The 20,072-nt window shown below is 44.0% G+C and overlaps 1 protein-coding gene across 5 annotated transcripts in view; it reads left to right on the forward strand.

Moving 5' to 3' along the window:
* adgrb3 (adhesion G protein-coupled receptor B3) overlaps positions 1 to 20,072 on the forward strand; it is a 143,574-nt gene that overhangs the window by 57,919 nt on the left and 65,583 nt on the right. For 4 of the 5 annotated variants that reach the window (XM_031578853.2, XM_012816972.3, XM_031578851.2 and 1 more), the window contains exons 3-9: positions 3,790 to 3,900; positions 7,126 to 7,287; positions 10,437 to 10,601; positions 12,377 to 12,541; positions 15,632 to 15,796; positions 16,975 to 17,076; positions 19,871 to 19,977. In XM_031578853.2, coding sequence (XP_031434713.1) covers positions 3,790 to 3,900; positions 7,126 to 7,287; positions 10,437 to 10,601; positions 12,377 to 12,541; positions 15,632 to 15,796; positions 16,975 to 17,076; positions 19,871 to 19,977 — 977 coding nt within the window. The remainder of the gene's footprint in view (positions 1 to 3,789; positions 3,901 to 7,125; positions 7,288 to 10,436; positions 10,602 to 12,376; positions 12,542 to 15,631; positions 15,797 to 16,974; positions 17,077 to 19,870; positions 19,978 to 20,072) is intronic. The other variant, XM_031578854.2, reaches the window with a different exon arrangement.

Here is a 20,072-nt window from a genome sequence, read left to right on the forward strand (position 1 = left end):
AATCTCGCACCACACTAGCCAATGTCTCGTGACGTAAAGGTTCAAACTTCACTACCACATTCTTGGATGCACACCAAATATAGTGGAATTTCATCCATAGGGGGCGCTGCAACGGACATATTTCAATATCTCAACAACTGCTTAAGTTAGAATTTTGACATATGGTTTGCTTATGCATTTGCTCCCATCTCAAGTTCCATTTGGCTCACTCAACAAAATGGCTGCCAAAAATGTGATTTTTCATATGCTAATGTGTTTGCTTGTCTTCTAAAAAAGTGATGATCAATAATATCTATGAAGAATAATATAAGAATACAATTAGCTCATAAACACAAGGAGTATGTTTATTCCAACTGTACCCATGTCAGATACAGGTAGAACAGTACCGTGGGACAGTAGAAACACTCACCCGTAATGCTGGAAAGATGCCTAACCAATTCATTGTCATACAACAAAAACACTTATAGATGGATTGGTAATCTTATAGGCCTAACATCATTTGAGACTATGGGATTCTACTGCATGGGTACGGTGTGTTACAACTGTACCCAGCTGACGACCTTACATGCTTTTCTAGATACCACGATCACCTCAAAGGCAGACAATTATTGAAATGTGTCATTTTTAGAGCATACTTTAAAGATCAGTTTAACTGTGATATAAGGAGAAGATGCTGTTCAATGTGAAAGAGCGATGGTGACATCAAACTCTTAACCATGCAAATCTTCTTGGGCTGATATCTTAAGACTGGAGAGGCGCACATTCTCAAAATGTCCCCATCATCAAACAGGAGGCCACTAAGCATGTGCAGGAGTTGCTGCCATTAAACGATATGTAAGGTGTCCTAAATGTCCCTCTGTCCCTCAAAGGGTCACCATGATTCTCAAAAAGTAAAAGTTAAATCTTGCCTGGGGCTCCAACACTGTCAGGGCCGGCTCAGATTTACATTCATTCTTTTATGAGTTCATTCCGTGCTAACACTGTAGCAAACGCATGCATATCCGTCATCTTGGTTTTGAGCTCACCGTTAAAACGAGTCCCACTAGTTCAGTATTGTCAGAGCTAAGCTTTACCGACTGAACCACAGGAACAATAACAGACAATCAGATTAATGAGCGACCACATACTATACTTTCCTTCAGGTCTGTGAGGGTTGACTCAATATAATAGACACTAGCCCAGGGCAGCTCTCCTAGGGTTCGAAGTAAACATTACAAATGTCAAATTACCGGCCTTGTGAAAGAATACATTCCATATAATGCAGTGTGCTCTCCGAAGCTCCTCTTTCTACAGTACTATCCTTATTTTGTTATGACCAGGTGTAGAATGAGGCTGTCTGGCAAAATGATGCAAGAGTCAGCCATGTGACACAAACACTGAAATACCAGGTCACCAATTAGATTATTAGTTTGACCTTAATTTTGAGCATTTGTCTTTAACAATGTCAACAATATTTTTTTAACCTAGTTAGTCACTATGGTTACCCCTATAGGAAGAGTGCTGGTAAATTCCATGGTTTGCATCATGACCATATTTTCAGGTTTATTTAGCTAACAGAAAGCATCTTTTGTGAGTGAATAAATCAGAAAACCACTTTTGTTCTAAATATAAATGATGAAATATCAATAATAATAGACTTGGTACTTGCATACCATAGATGTTAACAAGTAAACAATATATACTGTACATACACAAACAATGCTTTCCAAAACAATGAATCCTACATTCCATTTACACGTATTCATTTTGCAGACATGTTTAAAGCAACTCATGGTATTCTGCAAATATACATATGCTTCATGGGCATGTGGGCTCCGTGGGCACTGAACCCTTTATATTGTTAGCACCTGTTTTAGCAGCTCAGACACAGGGACACTTTTCAAACTGATTCAAATTTTATATCTTACATTGATAGCATCATGAAATCTTTCTTGGCTCAAGGCTGGATGTCTGTCAAACACGTTGAATGCAGTGACAGCAGCCCATTAAAACGACGTGTTGTAGCTTGAAGCGTAACGCGGGATGGAGAGGTGGGATCAAAGGCAAGGGAAAGAGGTGGCTGTAGACTGTACCATTTCTGATGCCAGGGGAGACACATCAAATGGACTGCTCCTAGGCCAATGGGCATCAGCCTGGAGTCTTGGATCCAGCTACCCCACATGGCTCAGTGTGTTTCACACCTCCATTTCCCTCACCTGAAATTATTATGCTGTCTCTCTCTCTTTATCTTTTTCTTTTTTCACTGCAAGACTTTAATGTTGATTTGTACTTTGGCACATCATGTGACAATGGGGTTCTCTGTTCATTTGGAAGCTGAAATTGTGGAACTGAGATCAGAGAGTCAAGCGTGAGATGCGGCTGAGCGGCTGTCTTCTCTCTGCGACCTCCCTTGACCTGTAGTTGTAATTCCCAATTAGTGACGTATGCATGGCTGAGTTTCATCGAGCATCAGTGGTTTCTTTTTTTTACCCCCCCCCCCCCCCCCCCCCAACTGCCAACTGTATAAATCACCTCTTTGGAAGTGAAAATCAAAAAGATATGTGAACCACAATAAACATTCTGGCCCAGGTTTACTTTCAGTGACGGCGTTCTGTGAAAAAATCAGGATCCTTTAATTTGTCCCCATGGAGGAGTCTGTGAAGGTCTAACTTAGAATCCTCTAATGAGAGCTTCTTTCTTTGGGACACTTTTAGCTCTTATAACTCTTTCAGCTCTGAATAACGTTTACAAGCCCTGCAGAAATGTTCACACCAGCAAAGGGCTTTACGTATAGAGCAGGTTATGCATAGAGTCATTGCATTGTACAGTGTTTTCCTCTAAAGGTTCTCAGCGTTTGTATTTAAGCTCAAGGTTCTCATTGAAACATGTCTAACCCATAGACCGTACTTCAAGGCGAAGGAGCTCATTACAGTTGTAAACTGATATTAAAGCTTTGAAGGGATTCTGCTATTAAAATGTTTTTAAGCACTGAACGGTTTTTTGAAAAACAATTTGCTCCAAGAGTGTAAGCCAATGTTTCCTGCCACCAAAAGAGCATGTACCATGTTTAATGTAATTTAAAGTTGTTGTTATTTTCATTGTAGCATGACACATTAGTAGGAAACAACTTGACTTAAATATATAACTGGGCATATTAATCACCCAGCCTTTTCATTTTCTTGAAAACAATCCAAGAATATAAATTACAAAAAAACAGGCAAGAAAGGAAATAAAAAGAGTGCGGCTCAGAATACATTTTCAGATAGCAGATCTTATGATACTTGCTGTTTTCAGTTGCAAACACAAAGATAATTCTTTTACTAATTCTTGATCTATAACTACTAATAGCATACAAAATCACAAATCTGTTGCAGAAATTGTGGATCAATAGCATGTTATGTCCATGCCCTCCTACCTCTGTGGCTTTCAGACAGCTTACACATTTTTACTTTCATTCTCCTTTGTTTTTCTTTCTTTCTTTCTTAAGGGGGGAGGGGAGGGTGGGGATGAAAGTTAATATCTTGTCAAAAGCGATGTGAGTTGATTTGCATGTATGCTTATGTGTATTAGCTGTGCTTTCAAACACAATTAATACCCCCCCCCAACTCACCACTGGTAAACAGTTACATTGTTTTGTTTTAAAGTAAACACAAAAATGACACGTTTAAATAATTTTATCTATGTGTGATCTTTGTTTCTAGCCTTGTCCTGCCGTCGATACGCACCTGCAGGGTCCTGTGTTAAGCTTTTTCTATTCTCTGAAGTCATTTGTCCAAGCCTAGCTTTCATGAACCTTTATTCTGTCCCTAGAATTTGGAATGATCGGAGAGAATACTGTAAAAAGTCAGCGGCCGAGGTCAGTTCATGACACAAAGGGTCGACAGGAGCAAGATGAGTCTGCTAAATTTATGGCACAAACTGGTAATTGAATAGTTATGTTTCTTTCCTTTGATTTTGTTATCTAAACTTAATTTCCATCTAAGCTTCTTGCATGCTCTCTCTTGTACTGCACCCTTTTTTTAAGTGACAGTGTTTCTTACTCTGATTTCTCTCTCTTTCTCTCCTTTATGGTCCGATATTAAAAACTCATAAGATAGATCTCATACTCTCCTCAGTGTGTCTACTGTACTTTCAGAAAAAAGCACAGTCGATGTTCATGCTGTTTCATCGTTAGACCGCAGAAACCAGCAATAGAGTGTAATGATTGTTATTTCATTAAAATGGGGAGATGATGCAGAAAACAAATTCATATATTGCAAAATTAAAGGCATTTTAAGACCTAAGTCAGACATGTTAAAATTCCTCGAGGAACTTAATAAACTGTTAGCTAAAATGACATAAGACATTGCCATGTTAATATGATCATTTCTCAGCATCAGAAGGGTTGCAGATTCCTCTCTTTACACACGTAGTTTAAGTAACTGTGAGGAGATTTTCTCAGTTTGTCTCTGGACGTTTTACTTTTTGCTTTTCTGATTTTCTGTTCCTTATGATTTCCTACTCCATCTATTCTCATTCCGTCGGCCATAATAAAGAGATGCAATGTGGGGACTTCAGTTGCCTAGCTAATTGTCATGTGGCTTTCTGTTTATTTTTCCTTTTTTTTTCCTGCTTTGGTTTCTGAGCCAGTCTGTCTCTATCCTGTTTTGTTTGTTTTTGTTCGCCGTGTTCCTGTGCTGCATGTGACATTTGCTCAGCCCACTTGTGCATTATCACGTTGATTTGCAAAAACACTGTTTACTAAACCCTAACAGCGGTTGCCTCCGCTCCAGTTGTGTGGCTGTGTCTGTACTATCTGTCTCTTTACAAGTCATCCTGTGTTGTGCTTTTAGTTTATCCATTCATGAACCGCCTGCTTTGAATATCCTGTGCTGCTTTATACGGCAAATTGATCCACCTTTCAGTCCAATATATGATCATCTCAATAATGTTAAAAGCTTTTTATTTCTTGAAGATTTTATTGCTCCTTAAACTTTTACCATCATAGACACAGTGGTTCAATTACAGCATCCTGAGAGCGTCATAAGATTTCAGACACATCTGAATGTATTCGGAGCTGAAAAACAGTTTAGTGCTAGAGCAGATGTGACCCTCCATTCTTTATTACGACATAAATGGTCCTTGCCTCGTTGTGGACAGATATAAATATGTAATCAAATGAATAGTTGTCATAGAAATAAAATAATACAAATACTAAAAAAATACTAAAAATTTTCCATATTGGTTGATTTGGCAAATTTTCCACGTCTAGGGAATCCTGCTGCCGGAGAGGCCATCGTGTTTTTCTTCCTTTATTCAGCATTCCAGGGCATTTGAATAGGTGTTTTGGTGGTTGCCATAAGCCTGATTTACATACGCACACAATTGTGATTATCTGCAAAAATCCAACATTACAAAGGATTTCCAGTCATTGGCATTGATGAGGGCCACTGTGGAAATGTTAGGGAAACGCTCATTAACAGGCCTATCAGGTGGTCAATTTTCAAATAATCAATGGGCCCGTTTCAAAATTGGAGTCAGACAAATTAAAGGCAGTCCTTCTTAGACCAGCCAGCGCTGGTACATTGGGAATTACAACTCACAGCCATGCTTATTTTTTGCCCAGTGACACAATTGCTGCATTTTATCCCTGCAAAATTGAATAACACCTATATACCCGCATACTACAGATATTATCAGATGAATGGGTTGTAACAGGGTTATACAACACCAGTGGGCCACACCGCCTACTAGATGCAACTCAATACATTATATATATATATATATGCTATATATATATATAGCAATTTTATAAATTATTTATAAACACTGCATACTATATGGAGCACTTATAAATCATTTATGACTGACTGTGCATGATGCTGAGAACGTACTGTGATGGCATTTGTCTCAAACGCCTGAGTGGACCACTGGAAAACTCTTTTAGCGTGTGGCAAGGTCCTCTGCATCATCCAGAGTGGCTTGTAAATGCTTCATATGCCTGTGACAATCCGAGATGTTTTGTCTGCATTTGTCTTCACATAGTTGCAGCTAGCACGCAATGTGACCCAGAACTCTGCAGTGTGGCAAAAGTCTAGTCGTTCCTCTTCTCCTCGCAACCTGGCAGAAAATGTATGAAATCAGCATCCATCTGCACCTTTTAGCTATTTTTTTAAATGCTTTGATCTGCTGAATATTATGGAGGAAATCACTTTGGTCTCTCTTATCAATATTGCTCAACTATTGATTACACAGAAGGTTGAATTTTAGATATGAGTCCACTCATACATATGCATTAGTTCTTTCCTTGGTTGTCAAGGGACCACCTTTTTAGAGTGAAGTCATAAACCCGCAAGTTCCATGTTCTGATTATTTTTACTCTGCCTTTCTGTTCCACTGCTTTGGGTACCTTTATACCCTGAACCTCTTTGGAGTCTAACACACTTTCAAGCAGCATCTCTCTCTCTAACTAGTGTCCATTTTTTTATGCATGGTATGTACATGTTCTATTATGTTTTGACATTTCCCTTGTTCATGGTTTGGTTTGGTTTTTGTGTTTCGCTCTCTAAATGCATTTTGTTTGATTTTTGTCGAGCCTCTTGCATGCCCTATCAGAGGAGACTGAGATCAAGCTTAGACTGCTAGGCAGCTATTAGCCAACAAGGAGACCCAATCCAGAAGTTACACTGAGGTCACACATCTGGGAGTGCTGTAAAGAACTGAAGGCATCAATGATCCGACCCCAAACACAGAATTATACACAAAATGTGCTATTCATGCTAAGCAGTGAGAAACTAGCTGCCAAGCCGAACTCCTAATCATTCCAATTTGTACTTCAATTCACCCTCCAGCAAGCGCACTAAACCTGGAGGGTAATCTCAGCAAGTATTTGGTATTTAAAAATTTCCATTAGTTACAGGGTTGTCGTTACGACAGATAAATAATTGAAAAGACACCCACAACCCCCCTCCACCTCCACCCCCGATACTCGGCCTGTCCTCCTTCTACCTTCAGCCTCTTCCATATAATGGTGACCTGATGTAACTTTCCTTTTTTAGCCCTCCCCCTTCTCTTAGGCCACTAAGGCCCCATACCCCCACCCACCCTACAGGGCTATCATGTGACTATGTTGCTGCTTTTAACTGGTGTCGCCCTTCTCCCACGCAGGTGAGACTGGTGCCGAGGAGTGGTCCCAGTGGAGCTCTTGCTCGGTCACCTGCGGTCAAGGCTCGCAGGTGCGCACCAGAACGTGTATCTCGCCTTACGGAACGCACTGCACCGGCCCTTTAAGAGAGTCAAGGGTTTGCAATAACACTGCGCTCTGTCCAGGTAGTGTTAGTTATGTATGCTTTGAATTCTGAATGTGTGTGTGTGTGTGAGAGAGAGAGAGAGAGTGTGTGTGTGTGTGTGTGTTTGTGTGTGTGTGTGTTCACCCTGTGTGCTTGTGTTGTTGTCTTGTCATGTTGTTGCTCCGCTTGCCTTGAATGTGAGTGCCATGCAAGTATTTATTACCCTTATTATTCATATTCTTCTTATTGTCATTATTGTTATAAGTTGTGTTCTGAAATGCTGCTTGTGATAGCTTTTATGAATGTCTTGCATATTATTATTTTATATATTTCATAATATTTCATCCACAATCACATCCATCTATGCATCTTTAGATTTATATTTATTTCATTGAAATGTGTTTCCTTAAAACCAATACTCAGTAGATGCTTTCTTCCAGGTATGAAGTTTGCTTTGCAAAACTGCACATAAGAACTGACTTCTTTTTTTTTGGTGGCATTCAATCTAGCCAGGCACTCTACCCTCTTCCTACTCAGAAATAATTTAAGACCAGCAAAAGACCCCTCAGCTTTTTATTTTTATTTTTGGTGTGTGTGTGGGAGTTTGAGGCCAAAACATATTTGATTCAGTCCTTCATTCATCTCACAGAGAGAGGGAGCCAATGGAGGTAATGCTGGTATCAGTGACACATACAAAAGCCACAGCCAAGTCCTCTGCTGAGCTAAACAGTCCAATCCATCCTTCTATCACTGTGGTATTTCAGCACATTACATCTCCCTGGTAGGCCCTCTCATCTCTTAAGTGGTAGGCCCAGTCCAGCACTCTTCTTATTTCAACGTATTTATTTAAAATCAGTAGCATTTCAGTCTGTTGGGACAGCTAAGATTGCTTCCAATTGCTTTTTTTTGTGTGTGCTTTAGGTCAAAGAAAAGCTTTCCTCTGCCAGCTAATAAGAATTCCACCACACAACAGAAGCTGACATTTTGTCAGCGACTTACTTAGCATTAAAATATACAGCGATCAAGGACTGGGTCATTGTTCGGCATCAGGGGTCGCCCTTTCGTTAAACTCACAGAAGAGGGTGTAGAAATCATTCAGAAAAACTATTTGTCTTAAAGGTTCAGCCCGAAGTTCATCTGGAATCCAATTTTTACCGTTCTTTAGCAGCCTACCGTCCTTTAGTTGAGCATGCCTTGAGTGTGTTTTGTATTAACATGAGAGTTTTTCTGCTCAGAGATGCGGTACTGAATCCCCATAGTCCCAATGCTATCCCAGGGCACGTCTCTGCCTGCTGACCACATATAATGCAGAATAAGGAACTAGACATAACTGAGCCAGACAAATAAAATCACTCATTTTCCCCCAGGTGCATTTCAGACTTGCGCTTAATGGTCTAAGTCTGTTTTTTAAGACTAGGGTAATGTGATGTTGTTTTTGGGGAGTGATTTCTGTGAAGAATTGTGGCACAGCTAGTGGGCGAGGATATTGAAGACATCTTTCTGTGAGAGTCTTTCGCAAGGGGAGACATTACGGAAATATTTCTGAGCCTGATACATTTCTGAGGTGATGAGTATCTTGCCATGGTTTTAAATACTTGATTTTTACCTTACCTTCATGCTTAAAGAGGCTGATGAAACTTTGTTGAAATAGGAAAAAGACATTGAGGTTTAATTAGATTCAGACTGAGAACACCATTCTGGTAGGCACACGCTCCCCTACCCAACACCCACATCAAAGTTTTACAAAGAATATCATTTTTCAAATGTCCATTTCAATTTATTGTGCATATCAAAGAGGCTCTTCACCTACCTTGGAAGTGTTCCCTTTTAAGATGATGGACTGCAGACAGATAAAAACGATGGGCTGCAGGCAGATAAAAAAAATCAAAAGCTGACTTCTTGAACCTACGTCCTTTTACAGTACACACGCTTTGTAGCCTCCCTTTACCTTTTCAGTGTGCACATGCACAATGGGAGTTTGCTTTTAATTAATACTGTTTGAGTTGGCCTTAAAGTTTTCATTAGGCAGTAAGGGAACTGGAAAGAGGGGCTTACGGCCCTGTAGCCTTGACACTGATGACCAGATTAAGTTGAACTGCTGTGTGATGGGACACCAGAGATAGCAACTAGCACTGACACAAGCAGAGGTGTTAACCCTTTAGTTGAGTTTCCCATCATAAGGTCCGAACGATACGTCATAAATGTGGCGTGACAGCTATCATAAATCTCGGTGACAATCGATGTCAGTTGTCATGTTGTGAGTAGTGAATTGAGCTCCTCGGTCTAGTCCATCAGATTGGTTTCGACGTCTTGGCTACCTTTGCTGCATTGCTCTGAGATGAACAGTCGTTTAACTCCCTTCACTCCTGATAAGGTTTAATGATGGAGCTCAAGGTGAAATGTTTGCTTAGCGTAAGCGCTAATGGTCTCTGGTGAAGAATCTGGCCAGCTAACCTTTAGCATTTGTAGAATCAGTCAAATCAAATGTCTTTTAATTCAAATTTGTCTCTGTGGTTTATGATATTTCGTTGGTAGTTTTCACACTGGATGCTTAAAATGTGTCTGCTTTTAGGTCTTTAATGGAGCTGACATTTTGAAAAGTGGAAAATTCTGGATGGTTAGATGAGGTCTTTTAGAGCATGAACTGGAAGGCGCAACACAACACTGCAACAGCATAACATTTTGCACCGACTTTTAGCAATGAGGCGAATACAGCCAAAGGCTTTTACCCATGCCTAAATGGGCAGTAGTTGGACTCGGTTAAACAAATGTGTAGGATGACCTTGAATGTCCCATCGGTGTTAGTTAAAGCATTCTGGCTTTGGACAAGGTTGGTGTGACAGTGAGCAGAGACCTGTCCTGTCCTTTGGCCAGGGTGATGCTAGCAGGCATGCTCATCTCTTTTTACTTAATGACCAGTCTGTGTGTGTGCTCATGGGGGTGTGTGTGCGCGTGTGTGTGTGTATTTGCGTGTATTTGTGCAATCCAATGTGTGTTCACATGCCGGTCCATGTGTTAGTGTGTATGTGTTTTTGTTAGTTGTTCAGTATGTGTTTGCAAGAGAGATAGAGAGTGAGTGAGTGAGAGACAGAGAGAGAGAGAGAGAGAGAGAGAGAGAGAGAGAGAGAGAGAGAGAGAAAGAGAGACTAAGATGGAGTAGCCTCTGTAAGTCCTGTCGTCTGTCTGCAGTGCATGGCGTCTGGGAGGAGTGGTCGCCCTGGAGCCTGTGCTCGTTCACCTGCGGGCGTGGCCACCGGACACGGTCGAGGAATTGCGTCCCCCCCCAGCACGGAGGCAGGGCCTGCGACGGCCCAGAGACCCAGAGCAAGCTCTGCAACATCGCCCTCTGCCCAGGTTTGTCCCTCCGTCCCTCTCTCTTTCCCCCGCCGCCCATCGTCTCATCCTCTTCGTCTCGAGTTCCCATGAGAGTGTCTCACAAACATTCCGAATCCTATCTTGAGATTTTGCCCAGGGAGGGAAAGCGGGCATCTCACGTTTCAATCTCACCTCCGACCGTAATCAATTTGGCCCCTAAATTGAAGACCGCTCCTCTTGGATTTCGGATCTTGAGAAGCCCACCGTCCCTTTGAGGATGATTTTAGAAAATTACTTTCTACACAGAGCCGCCCTGTCCCTCCTCAATCCTATGTGCTGAATCCCCCTCCCACCCCCAGCTGAAGAGAATCAAAGCTCATCTAGCGTTAGGTGACATCGGAGTAGGTTGGGGGCAGTGGGGATGGGGGGGATAGGACGCGTGGCAGCAGCTGCCCATGGAGTCACATCACAAGATCAATTGCTTTGTGTTTTAGTGGTTTAGCAGGACCAGGCCAGGTGCCTGCATGTACAGTTCTGTGTCTGGTGTTTAAATTGCACACGTGACGGGCCGTGGGCGCAGTGGAAAAACATACACACACGCATACACACACACGCACACGCACACGCACACGCACACGCACACACACACACACACACACACACACACACACACACACACGAGCTGGGCACCACTGGTAGAGTCAACACCGTTCTGCTGAAGTGAAAATCACTTAGCCGCAATTGCCCGTGAATGCTAAGCAGATTAGCGATGATGAGTTTTTCCACACTGCAAATGTTTGGCTTTGCTTCTGGTAACTGACAGATTGCCGCTATGTCCAATCCTAGATGCTTTGTTTGTCAGGCTTGCTCTTAAAAGCCGCAGCCTGTTTCGGGGCAAAGGCAATTAACGGCTATTTTCTTCCGCACTGATTTTTTTTCTTTTCTTGTGTAGTCATTTAGCCTCGACAGAAACACTTGCCTACAGGCAAACATTGGTTAGCCTACAGGCTCCTCTGGAAAACCATTTTTTTTGTAGCGGTGAACGCAGGTTGAGATTGAAACGTGGCACCTGCCCCCACTCCAATCACCAATTTTAACATGCTCACTTTCACCGAAAATTGCCAAATTACCGTGAATTACTCCTTTGTGCACCTTAGAAATGCTTATGAACACATTTTTTTTCGTACTGGTAATCACCCTTGTTGGAGTACAGTATTACGGCTTCAGTGCACACCGTTCTATTGCATCTTTTTGAATGGCTTAGTTTTATTACACGTACAGATATTAGATAAATTGAATAAAGATAAATTCAGATCCATTTTCTTTCGAGTGAGGCTATACAGTGCATTTTCCCCTCAAGACTTTAGCACACAGGAGAAAACAAAACGACTTCGATAATTACTTGCAAACATAAAACAACAAAGCCAGGGTCCAGAAATAGCATCTTAGCAGGATCATGTTTATTCTTCAAAACTACATGATAAAAAGACGACTCCAGGTTAACAAATTCCAGTTGACAGCTGAATCAGATCCTATCCAGATCAGCTGAAAAGGATGGAGGGGCTTGATGGGGCTTTAAAATCCACTTTCCTGACGCCTTCCCTCACTGGCCCTGAAGTGGATGAAGGAGTTTAGGAGCACAGAGGTCTATAGGTCTGAAGTACAGGAGAGCAGGCAAACAGACAGTATCTTTCTTCTTCTTTCTCATGTTTTCCTTCCTCCTCTTCTTCTATTTTATTTTTTCTTCTGCTGTGGCCTCCGGGTGGGGCGTGCATTCATTCTGCATGTGTTTGGGTCACGCTCGACTGCTCCAGTGGATGGCCAGTGGCAGGAGTGGAGCTCCTGGAGCGACTGCTCAGTGACCTGTGCCAACGGGACGCAGCAGAGGACGCGCCAGTGCTCGGCTGCTGCCCACGGGGGATCCGAGTGCCGGGGTCACTGGGCCGAGAGCAGGGAGTGCTATAACCCCGACTGCACAGGTAAGAGAATGGCCAATTGCCACCCCCCCCACACACACACACACACACATGGGTCTGCCCAGCACTGTGATCTCCCCTCTGTTCCTGCAATAGCATCTCTTAGGTGCCGGCGTCAACCTGGGCTGCAGAGGCAAACAAACAATGTGCCATTTTTATATACCACAACAACCCCAAAACATGTAAATACACACATACACACACACACACACATGCACACGCACACGCACACACACACACACACACACACACACACACACACACACACACACACACACACACACACACACACACACACACACACACATACCCTTCCACTCTGCCCTGGTTTCCAGTAACAACACCACAATAACAAGGTGCTCCTGCTCCTAGTAGGATAGAAAACAGAAAGTGACATTTTTCCTTTCTCCACATACCCCCACCTCTACCCTGAGCCTCCACTTAGAGCAACAGCTGCAGTAGTGCCCTGCGTCCTCACAGACAGTCACACAACCCCGGCTGCCCAGGGCGGAGAATGGACCCATCTGCCCTCCAAGTTAACCCCCATATGCTGTGGTATCACCATGGTCTCTGCAGCCAAGGGAGGGCTGCAGAGATAGGAAGACACACATAGACACACAGCCCACTCCAACAGCAGTAATTGTCTTTGTAGTCCAAGGCTGGAATTTAATCAGGCAATTTTCCTGTCAAATTCCATTATAACTCAATGGCATTTGGCGTCGAAATAGGCTGATTTAATTTCCGTGTTAAATGACACCGCGTGGAAGGATATTCAGCATGGGCGATGTAATTACAGCCATGATTGTGCCATATGTTTGCATCAGAGTGTCAGCTGATAATATGTTTTAATATGAGTGCACATGGCAGGAGAGAAAATGGGGGAGGTTGTCGCTGGGTTAAATATTGTGGTCGAAATAACCCAGTTAGACGCGGTCACTGTACAGAGAAGTTATCTGTCACTCACACACCTCTGCGTCAAATGCATCAAAGACTCGGAAGGCCCCTCACCTGTTTATGACAGGGTTTGCTTAAGCACGTGATTTGAGAGCTCAGCCTCTCTTTTAAAAAGCGTGCCATTAGCGATTTTAATTTCAGTAACCACACAGTAAATAGGATGGCCTTTCCCTCATCTGTACACATTTGCACAACCAGCAGGTTCACTCCAGAATTAGCTCTGTGCCAAGATCATTTATCACTGTCTTGCCTCGTGACACGCCTGGGTGAGGGCCCCCTGTCCCGTGTTTTTGTTCTAGTCAAGAATAAGCCTGAGTCAGTATAAATATATCTTACACTGAATTGTATGTTTCTGTGAAGCCCTCTAAATATACCCGTAGCGAGTGGTATTATTTATCATTTCTTTTATAATGTGAGACAGTCTGGCCAGGTGAACGCAATTACAAAGAATGGCTCTGTTGTTTTGAAAGAGAAAAGAAAGCGAAGCGAGTCCCACTTTGGTGTCTTTGAAGTGATTGTCTTTGAGATCTGAGTGAGAACAGGTGCAGAATGTAGTCATGGGACTAAGCTCCTTGACCGACCACAGAGATGGAATACAATTCAAAAACAGATGTAAGTTGACAGATATTGACTGAAGACGTTCCATTTTTTCAATTTAATTCTTGGAACGTGGAAAACAAGGTGTACCCTTCCAGCTGCAGTCATTTTAAGCACCTGTGGATTTCACACACAGATACTTGGACCAAAACAGAGGAGACGTTCAGATATGACCATGTTTGGTCCTCTCATTTGTTTGTTTTAAAAGATGTTACCTGCTTTGTAACCACCTGAAAACTAGCTGAACAATTGTTTCTCTGTGAGGAGCCAGCCGACAAAGAATAAAGTATTTGTGCCACAGAAGCTGTTTACAACAATGCCTCAAGGAGGTGGGAAGTTAAATCAGCTGGTGAAAATAAACTTATACGTGATCTTTCGTGTATGTATTTCTGTCTACATTACCTAACACAACAAGGAAAACAAAAGAAAGCTGTGGTCTGTTGCTCTCTACGAACTATAAGGCACTGAGATTTCTGCAGGCGTAGAGTGTTTGCCAGGGTTTGAGCAGTGGTCTGATCTCTCAGGCATTCACTGTATCGTCAGATACTATCCAATATGCTTCTGAATCCCGTCAAAGGAATATTTCTGCACCAGGCTCTATGAGGCTTTTCATCGCTCGCTTTCTCCACAAGATTTTTCATGTCAGTAGAAGCTTCTCCTTCTCATGCTAAGACGAGAGTCATTTTTTTTGTGCGCACATGAAAGCATTAATGCTTTGCAAATTTGTCCTTGGACATGGGGTTACAGGGTGGGGGTGGACGGGACGGTAAATTCAGGTCAAATGCAGAAATCGCTATTCTTTGCTTTCGCTATCGCTTTTCATGCTTATTCTACATTTTCAGACAAGGCCACGTAATGTATGCCCTGGCCATGAGTATCTGCCTTCTTTTTGGGATGCAAGATTTTATGGTGTTCATTAAAAGGCTGTAAAGCATGGGGCTGCTCTTTGAATCTTTATCATAAAATGTGTTTTAATATTGGCAAAGTGAGTCGAATTATCACCCGTGTCGGCATGTCTCCCATTACTCAGGAGAAAGAGACTTGTATGTGATTATTACAAGCCCCACCGTAATGATTTCATTAATGGAATCAAGCAAGATTTTGGCCAAAAACGTGGTTTATAATGTGTCTGGGTACCATAAAACACACATAAAATGTCTGCATCCGAGCAAGAAGCAGAAATAGATGCATTTAGTTTGCTCGGACGCCGAAGAGTCGATTTGACAGTCCTCGTCAGCACACTTAACATAATTGTTCTTTTGCATCTGGGCCGTAACTAAACTATTGTTTCAAGGTGGTGTGGTCACATGAAGGTCAGAGCACATTATCAAGATTGAAACAGGACAAAGTGTCCGACTTTTATGAAGCAAAGGCTTTGGATGCATTAAATGCATTGAATAGGCTGAAATGGAATAAAAGCGCTGGCACTAACCATCAGTCAGAACTCACAGCTCATGGCTATTTGTGTGTGTGTGTGTGTGTGTGTGTGTGTGTGTGTGTGTGTGTGTGTGTGTGTGTGTGTTTTCTCTTGGTGCCCTCCAGCTAACGGGCAGTGGAACCCCTGGGGGCCGTGGAGTGGCTGCTCCAAATCGTGCGACGGCGGGTGGCAGAAGCGGGCGCGCGTGTGCCAAGGGGCGGCCACCACGGGCCAGCAGTGCGATGGCACGGGGGAGGAAGTCCGCAAGTGCAGCGACCAGCGTTGCCCAGGTAACCCCTCTGGGTAATTGAGCCCTGAGAGTCAATTAACTCTGAATAGCCAACAAGACAGAAAGAGAGAGACGCTGAATAAAAAAGAGAACGGGCATGTGAAGATAATTATCTCTTTTTTCCCTCCCTCGCAGTCTCCCTCCCTCCCCTCTCTTTCTCTGCTATTCTCTGTGTGCATGTCAGTGTCTGCAGGGTATTATTATTTAATATGGGAAAACAGCACCCCTAGTTTCTGAGACTTGGTGTAGACGAAGCCTCCCTTGCTTTTGATATGGTGCGGAGCAGATGATTAATTTATCCTCGTAAATGACGACATTGATTCTCTCACTTTGTCTGGGCTTCCATGGAGATAGTTCCTCTCTCTATGGCAATTGTAATAATGAGGTGGTGTAGTTTTGCTCGCTGTCACTCTCCAAAGAAGATTGTGCACAATTCGGATTTTCCAAGATAATCAACATTGCAAAGTGGCAGCAAAAAAGCAAAAAGCATTTTCATGCGAGCAACAATCATGTAAAGGTATTATTATAGATATCTCAGACATTGTCGTGATTGTATCACCTAGATCCTTTCCATTTAAGTGATATTGCACCAACTTCCTCAATTTGGGTATCAAGATGAAAAAGGTTTCTTGGAATGAACTATACATTTTGAACAGGTGCAAAAAGAATACTATTATGGTGGCCAATAGTAACCTGAAGAACTATTTAAAGTTTAGCAGTTACTGGGTGTCTTTGCTATGTATGCTGTGATTTTGAGTGTTTCCCAAACCATCTCTTAAGAGTTCCCCTGAAGTAAGTCATCCTATGTATACCTTCAAAAAATGTTTCTGGAATCATGAATGTATAGCTAAAAGGGGTTCAGACCAATCTTATGAAATTATTTCTGAGAGAAGGTATTGAATAAGTTAAGGTACAGCTCAAGGTATAGTTTACATAGAATGACATAGCGTTAAGAAGGCTCTAGGAAACATTACCCTGTCCAGGGATCCCTGCAGACACATACAGACCAGGGCTAGATATTCCATACTCCTTCAAGGGTTACTCAATAATGTTGATCAATCCAAGTTTGGTCAAAGTGTGATGGAGTATATCTCAGCTTTGCTCCTTTTGTCACGATCCTTTGAAAGCTTTCCTGTTGAACAACTGACCCATTTCCTTTCTTCTCCATCTCTCGTCTAGCTCCGTATGAGATCTGTCCTGAGGACTACGCCGTCTCCATGCTCTGGAGACGAACACCATCTGGTGAACTTGCCTTCAACAGGTGCCCCCCCAACGCTACAGGTACGTACACACAGCAGAGCTATGGGTAGTGTAGTGTAGTGGGCACACTCTCAGGCCAGGCATGATCAGCCGTGAGGTGAAACTACACCCAGATTCCCACCAGATTAAAATGAATAATTCTCTTTGCGGAGGGTGATTTTTTGTGGGGTTTTTTTGTGGTTTCTTTTTGGATGATTATTCTTGCTAATGTATTCATGTGTCGTATGCACTGCACAATGCTGATGAATATATCCCTGTCGTGTGTGACTGAGAAATGCTCTGCAATCTGCCATGATGGTTTATAAAAGAGACATATCCATTTGCACAGCAGTGACCTTAGCATGCATGCAAAGACATTTTATTGGAGCCAAAAAGGGAAAAGACGGATCAAAGGAGAAGGTAGACTTAGACGGTAAGACAGAAGATAGACGGCCTTCCTGGACTATAGAGTTGGATTTCAATAACACATAGTTCAGTGTCACTGTCAGGATAGAGAGGGAGAGAGAAGAAAGGAAGACGAAAGAGAGGAGAGAGGGATACGGACGCAGAGCCACAGAGAGATAGAGAGAGGCAGAGAGCATCCACTCACTCAGTACAAGCTGTGCACCCTTGTTGCTTTATCCATGAAGGGCAGATAGTGACCCGCTGTTTGTGCGCTATTGTCTGGCTGTGGCTCCATGCGGGACATTGTAGTCACACTGTTGTGATCCGGCCTGCCTCCCGACACCCCAACCCCCCTCACACACACTCACACACACACACACACACACACACACACACACACACACACACACATACTCTCACACACACACACACACACACACACACACACACACACACACACACACACATACTCTCACACACACACACACACACACACACACACACACACACACACACACACACACACACATACTCTCACACACACACACACACACACACACACACATGCTCTCACACACACACACTCACACACTCACACACACACACACACATACTCTCTCACACACACACACACACACACACACACACACACACACACATACTCTCACACACACACACACACACACACACACACACACACACACACACACACACACACACACAGAGACCGTCCCCCACACCTCGCTCTGGCTCTCACACCGCGCGGAGGCCGAGCAGCAGCACCACGTGGCCATTGTGTCCTTGAAGGCGGCAGGTGCCAGAGGCTGCGGTTGGTGGCCGCCGGTAAAGCGAGGGAGGGAGAAAAAAAAACGAAAGCTGGTTAGAGAGAAAGGTAGAGAGGGAGGGAGGGAGGGAGAGAAAGAGAAGCAAGTGAGTGGGATGGAGGATTTAACCAAAAAAAAAAGGAAAGCCACACGCAGCAACAGCAGGGACAGAGGAAGGAGGTGTGTGTGTGTGGGGGGGGGGGGGGGGGGGGGTGAGGATGAGTGAGGCCAGGTGTTGAGGCGAGCGCTGAGGAGGCAGGAGGAGATTATGCTGAGAGCGCCGGGGCTGGGATGCTGGCGTGCCGCAACGTGCTGTGTCACCGTGCCAGCGCACCCACCCACTCACACACACACACACACACACACACACACACACACACACACACACGCACACACATACTGAGCTGTGCCCGCGTGCGGCTCTCACGCCTCCCATGCAGCGCCCGGCACTGTAGCGTGGCACTGGGGCACCATGCAATTCTGTGCCACACGCCAGCCTGCCGCTCTGCACTGCAGGGCTCTGGTGAGAGTGGAGCCACGTTGTGCCGTGCTGTGCTGTGGCATGCCAGGCTGTTCGGGGGCTGGACCGCCGGGGATGTTATGGGGGTGTGGGAGTTTGATTTATCTCAGGTGGTGGCATGCGGAGGTGCGTGGCCCTGCTTGGCTGAGCCCGACATGGGGGGGGCGGGGAGAGTGGGGGTTAGATGGGGGCTACCGGTCGTCTCCTGCTGGAGACCGGGTGCCTGACACGTTCTGGCTGGGTGGGCGTAGGGAGGGGGTGGGGAGCTGCTGAGGGACTGGCATTTTTTTTGTTGTTGTCGTTTTTTAATAGTCAGCAAGCTGGAGTGTGGGGATAAGGTTGCAGTAGCGCAGCTATAATCTCCCTGGCTCGGCTCTGGTGGTGAGTGGGCGTGTGTGTGTGTGTGTGTGTGTGTGTATGTGTGTGTGTGTGTTAGGAAGCTGCTTATTTTAGGTGTGGCAGTGCCCACAGAGTGGCAGATGCAACAAACGAACTTGACAGGCTGACAGCGATGGGAATTAAGAGTGTGTGTGTGTGTGTGTGAGAGGGTTGAGTGGCAACAGTGTGTTTGATGTGTTGATGTGCGTGTGGGCAGATATTTTGTGCTGTGATGATATATTCAACAATTTTCACATCTGTGCATTTATATGTTTTGTGTGTGTGTGTGGTGGGTGCAAACCACTCATTCGTACATGCAAATGCTTAGTTGTTTGTTGAGCAAGCAGCCATCAGTTTTGATTATAAGTGTGTTTACTGATCCTGATGTTCTGCTTTGCTTTTGTTTTCATAACATCTGCCGTTTTTTCTTGAACCCTGGCCTTGCAGCAATGCATAGGCTGCCAGGTGAAATTATAAAGATATCTATGATCTCCTCTCTCTCCCACCCTCTCCTGCCCTCTCCCTCTCTCTCTCTCTCCCTCTCTCCCTCTTTGTGTTGCTCGCACTCCCCCTCCCTTCTTGATTTTGTTTCCTTTCTCTCCCTTTTTTGTCCTCCACCTCTGTCCTTTACTCCCTCTCTCTCTCTCTCTCTCTCTCTCTCTCTCTCTCTCTCTCTGTCTCTCTCTGTCTCTTGCCCCCCACCCTACAGGCACCACTAGTCGACGCTGCGCGCTGGATCATCGTGGGGTGGCCTACTGGGAGCAGCCCAGCTACGCTCGCTGCATAGCAAATGAATACAGATACTTGCAGCAATCAGTAGGTGCAAAGTCAGCTTCCCCGCTCTGGCTCTGTTTGTGGCATGTCATAAATTACCTTTATGACCCCCCTGCCTGGTCCCCCCCCCATCCCAC

Source organism: Clupea harengus, chromosome 13 (genome assembly GCF_900700415.2).
Source record: "Clupea harengus chromosome 13, Ch_v2.0.2, whole genome shotgun sequence".
Classification (NCBI taxonomy): Eukaryota; Metazoa; Chordata; class Actinopteri; order Clupeiformes; family Clupeidae; genus Clupea; species Clupea harengus.